The 2,500-nt window shown below is 45.9% G+C and overlaps 1 protein-coding gene across 1 annotated transcript in view; it reads right to left on the bottom strand.

The window, feature by feature from the left end:
• The window catches only part of LOC135536453 (transmembrane and coiled-coil domain-containing protein 3-like), a 39,953-nt gene that overhangs the window by 25,015 nt on the left and 12,438 nt on the right, over positions 1–2,500 (bottom strand). The window contains 2 exon segments of the mRNA XM_064962796.1: positions 184–242; positions 245–311. Of these exon segments, the coding sequence (XP_064818868.1) occupies positions 184–242; positions 245–311 (126 nt within the window).

The following is a 2,500-nucleotide window of genomic DNA, read 5'->3' as shown; positions in this document are numbered from 1 at the left end:
ACAGGCAGACAGACACACAGACAGACAGACAGGCAGAGAGACAGGCAGAGAGACAGGCAGAGAGACAGGCAGGTAGACAGGCAGACAGGCAGAGAGACAGGCAGAGAGACAGGCAGGCAGACAGACAGACAGGCAGAGAGACAGGCAGGCAGGCAGACAGACAGACAATGTTGCATGTCTCACCTTGATGCTGTTGAGTCCAGAGGGACCCAGGAGGACTCCACAGACGATGTAACCAAACATGGGGGCAGGCCCATCATAGTGCACAGCCAACCACATGGCAGAGACAGCATCACTACGGAGACCAGGTCCTGACCAGCCAATCACAGATAACAGGACAGGACACCACAGGGACACAGATTAGAATTGTGCAAAATTGTAATTTCATTTGAAGACCCATTTGGTCAGATTACAGCTGGAGTCTCAGGACAGTCTTCATATGGTCAGATTACAGCTGGAGTCATAGGACAGTCTTCATATAGTCAGATTACAGCTGGAGTCTCAGGACAGTCTTCATATGGTCAGATTACAGCTGGAGTCATAGGACAGTCTTCATATGGTCAGATTACAGCTGGAGTCTTAGGACAGTCTTCATATGGTCAGATTACAGCTGGAGTCTCAGGACAGTCTTCATATAGTCAGATTACAGCTGGAGTTTTAGGACAGTCTTCATATAGTCAGATTACAGCTGGAGTCTCACGACAGTCTTCATATAGTCAGATTACAGCTGGAGTCTTAGGACAGTCTTCATATGGTCAGATTACAGCTGGACTCAGGACAGTCTTCATATAGTCAGATTACAACTGGAGTCTCAGGACAGTCTTCATATAGTCAGATTACAGCTGGAGTCTCAGGACAGTCTTCATATAGTCAGATTACAGCTGGAGTCTTAGGACAGTCTTCATATGGTCAGATTACAGCTGGAGTCTCAGGACAGTCTTCATATAGTCAGATTACAGCTGGAGTCTCAGGACGGTCTTCATATGGTCAGATTACAGCTGGAATCTCAGGACAGTCTTCATATGGTCAGATTACAGCTGGAGTTTTAGGACAGTCTTCATATGGTCAGATTACAGCTAGACTCGGGACAGTCTTCATATAGTCAGATTACAGCTGGAGTCTCAGGACAGTCTTCATATAGTCAGATTACAGCTGGAGTCTCAGGACAGTCTTCATATGGTCAGATTACAGCTGGACTCAGGACAGTCTTCAATATGGTCAGATTACAGCTGGAGTCTCAGGACAGTCTTCATATGGTCAGATTACAGCTGGAGTCTCAGGACAGTCTTCATATGGTCAGATTACAGCTGGAGTCTCAGGACAGTCTTCATATGGTCAGATTACAGCTGGACTCAGGACAGTCTTCATATGGTCAGATTACAGCTGGACTCAGGACAGTCTTCATATGGTCAGATTACAGCTGGACTCAGGACAGTCTTCATATGGTCAGATTACAACTGGACTCAGGACAGTCTTCATATGGTCAGATTACAGCTGGAGTCTCAGGACAGTCTTCATATGGTCAGATTACAGCTGGAGTCTCAGGACAGTCTTCATATGGTCAGATTACAGCTGGAGTCTCAGGACAGTCTTCATATAGTCAGATTACAGCTGGAGTCTCAGGACAGTCTTCATTTGGTCAGATTACAGCTGGAGTCTTAGGACAGTCTTCATATAGTCAGATTACAGCTGGAGTTTTAGGACAGTCTTCATATGGTCAGATTACAGCTAGACTCGGGACAGTCTTCATATAGTCAGATTACAGCTGGAGTCTCAGGACAGTCTTCATATAGTCAGATTACAGCTGGAGTCTCAGGACAGTCTTCATATGGTCAGATTACAGCTGGACTCAGGACAGTCTTCAATATGGTCAGATTACAGCTGGAGTCTCAGGACAGTCTTCATATGGTCAGATTACAGCTGGAGTCTCAGGACAGTCTTCATATGGTCAGATTACAGCTGGAGTCTCAGGACAGTCTTCATATGGTCAGATTACAGCTGGACTCAGGACAGTCTTCATATGGTCAGATTACAGCTGGACTCAGGACAGTCTTCATATGGTCAGATTACAGCTGGACTCAGGACAGTCTTCATATGGTCAGATTACAGCTGGACTCAGGACAGTCTTCATATGGTCAGATTACAGCTGGAGTCTCAGGACAGTCTTCATATGGTCAGATTACAGCTGGAGTCTCAGGACAGTCTTCATATGGTCAGATTACAGCTGGAGTCTCAGGACAGTCTTCATATAGTCAGATTACAGCTGGAGTCTCAGGACAGTCTTCATTTGGTCAGATTACAGCTGGAGTCTTAGGACAGTCTTCATATAGTCAGATTACAGCTGGAGTCTCAGGACAGTCTTCATATAGTCAGATTACAGCTGGAGTCTCAGGACAGTCTTCATATGGTCAGATTACAGCTGGACTCAGGACAGTCTTCAATATGGTCAGATTACAGCTGGAGTCTCAGGACAGTCTTCATATGGTCAGATTACAGCTGG

The sequence above is a fragment of the Oncorhynchus masou genome, unplaced genomic scaffold (genome assembly GCF_036934945.1).
Source record: "Oncorhynchus masou masou isolate Uvic2021 unplaced genomic scaffold, UVic_Omas_1.1 unplaced_scaffold_621, whole genome shotgun sequence".
Taxonomy (NCBI): domain Eukaryota; kingdom Metazoa; phylum Chordata; class Actinopteri; order Salmoniformes; family Salmonidae; genus Oncorhynchus; species Oncorhynchus masou.
Note: the sequence above shows the minus strand (reverse complement) of the source record. Positions and strands in the feature narration are given on the sequence as shown.